At 36.7% G+C, this 1,683-nt stretch overlaps 1 protein-coding gene across 1 annotated transcript in view; it reads right to left on the bottom strand.

Annotated features, from left to right (window-relative positions):
• The window catches only part of LOC107569617 (condensin complex subunit 3-like), a 12,563-nt gene extending 12,060 nt beyond the window's left edge, over window positions 1-503 (bottom strand). Inside the window, exon 1 of the mRNA XM_016255735.1 lies at window positions 399-503. Coding sequence (XP_016111221.1) covers window positions 399-503 — 105 coding nt within the window. The remainder of the gene's footprint in view (window positions 1-398) is intronic.
• Window positions 504-1,683: the final 1,180 nt, after the last annotated feature.

Raw genomic sequence — 1,683 nt, 5'->3', positions numbered from 1 at the left:
ACTTTCATATTAATCGGATAAATTTATCAATCAGAAATCTATTTTTTTTCTAATGCTTTTGTACTTAAAGAATTACAAAATTATATAGATAGTATTATGGGGAGCACAAACATAAATCTGTTAAAACTGCTTTATTACAAAATCAATCTTATTTGGTGCTCAAAAAACATTGCTTATTATCAATGTTGAATAAAAAGTTGTTGTTTTTTGTGGAAACTGTGATGCATTCTATCAGTATTCTTAGATGGACAGAAGTTTAAAAAAAAAACATTTAATTGAAGATTTTTGTAAAAATGTAATCAATGTAATGTATCTTTCTTAAATATATTAGTATTTTTAAAAACTGACCCCAAGAAATTATGAATGGTAGTGTATCATTATATGTAAATCTCCCGCACCTTATTATATCGTTTCTTCAAACTGGCAACAAGTTTGGCCTTGTTATGAGCTTTCTGTGCTATCCGGAAAGCCTCTTCAATCTCCAGATCACTGTCTGCAGTCATGTTGATGTTACTAAAACACAAATACAAATTACATGCCAGACTACTGGTGTGAATGAGTGATATTGGATAGGTTTACAAAACCAAAACACCCAATAATTTCAGATATCCAAATGGAACACAGTACAAGGAGGACACCTGCGGAAAATCGCTTTTGAACTTCCTATAGCTGTGTCTCATTTAGAAGGCTTCACCCTCCGGAGGATACTATGAAGGTAGAATGACGTCAATGAGATTTGCATACGCAGGGTAATATTTGTGGAAGTGTACATAAGACTGTAAGCGTAAATTACATTTGCATGCGCAAGAGAAGCTTTGTGAAGGTGTAAATCGCGTTTCAAGCGCAAGAAAAAATGATTTGCAGCATTTTACTGTTACTCGTAAGTGTAATTCATGTATTGTGAAACTGCAGCTTCATGCTAACGCAAAATAAATATGATCTGCATGCTTCTGACTTCCATTTTTCCGCGCTTACACTTTTGGCACGGTTTTTTTTTCGCCAAAAGACGGTCGAAAGCACTGCAAGCCTGTGAACAGTGATTTGCAAGAGAAAACAACAGTTTAAAGAACTGCGAAACGGATTGACTGCATAGAACCAATCTGTATGTGTAAAAAACTAACTGTTGCAAATGTCTAAATGACTTGTTGTGCATGTGGGGCAAAAAGTTCCCGAAATAAACCGATATGTACAGCTCCGTCTATCTTTTCTCTGCGCTGACAATTTTGGCACTGTTCTCTCACTAACTGAGTTTTGCAAGCGTGAGGGGGAGGGCGGGGCCACCTTCTTCTTGTAGCCAATCACATGAGCCTCCCGCTGACTCTCCAGTTACTCTTGTCTGATTGGCCTTCGTAGGACAGGCGGAAAAGGAAACAGGAAGTATCATGTTGCTATGCCAACACATTTAGAGCATCGTTGCGCTCTCACACTACTTAAATGAAGGAAATTTATTTCTAAATTTGGAAAGTAATTTGAAAAAAAAAAAGCTTTATTTTGTTCAATGTTTGAGGAGCTGCAGCGTACGTACAGCAGACATCTGTTGGAGAAAAAAAGGAGGAGGATATTAAAAACAAAGTTTATCCGTTTTTACCGAGGCAATTTAAAGTAAGTTGTAAACACCACATCTGCGCTTGTGTGTACATTACATCTGCCGGCGCCGGCATTTTTCAAATTAACAACGGTTGT

Source organism: Sinocyclocheilus grahami, unplaced genomic scaffold, assembly GCF_001515645.1.
Source record: "Sinocyclocheilus grahami isolate Dianchi unplaced genomic scaffold, SAMN03320097.WGS_v1.1 scaffold1365.1, whole genome shotgun sequence".
NCBI lineage: Eukaryota > Metazoa > Chordata > Actinopteri > Cypriniformes > Cyprinidae > Sinocyclocheilus > Sinocyclocheilus grahami.
Note: the sequence above shows the minus strand (reverse complement) of the source record. Positions and strands in the feature narration are given on the sequence as shown.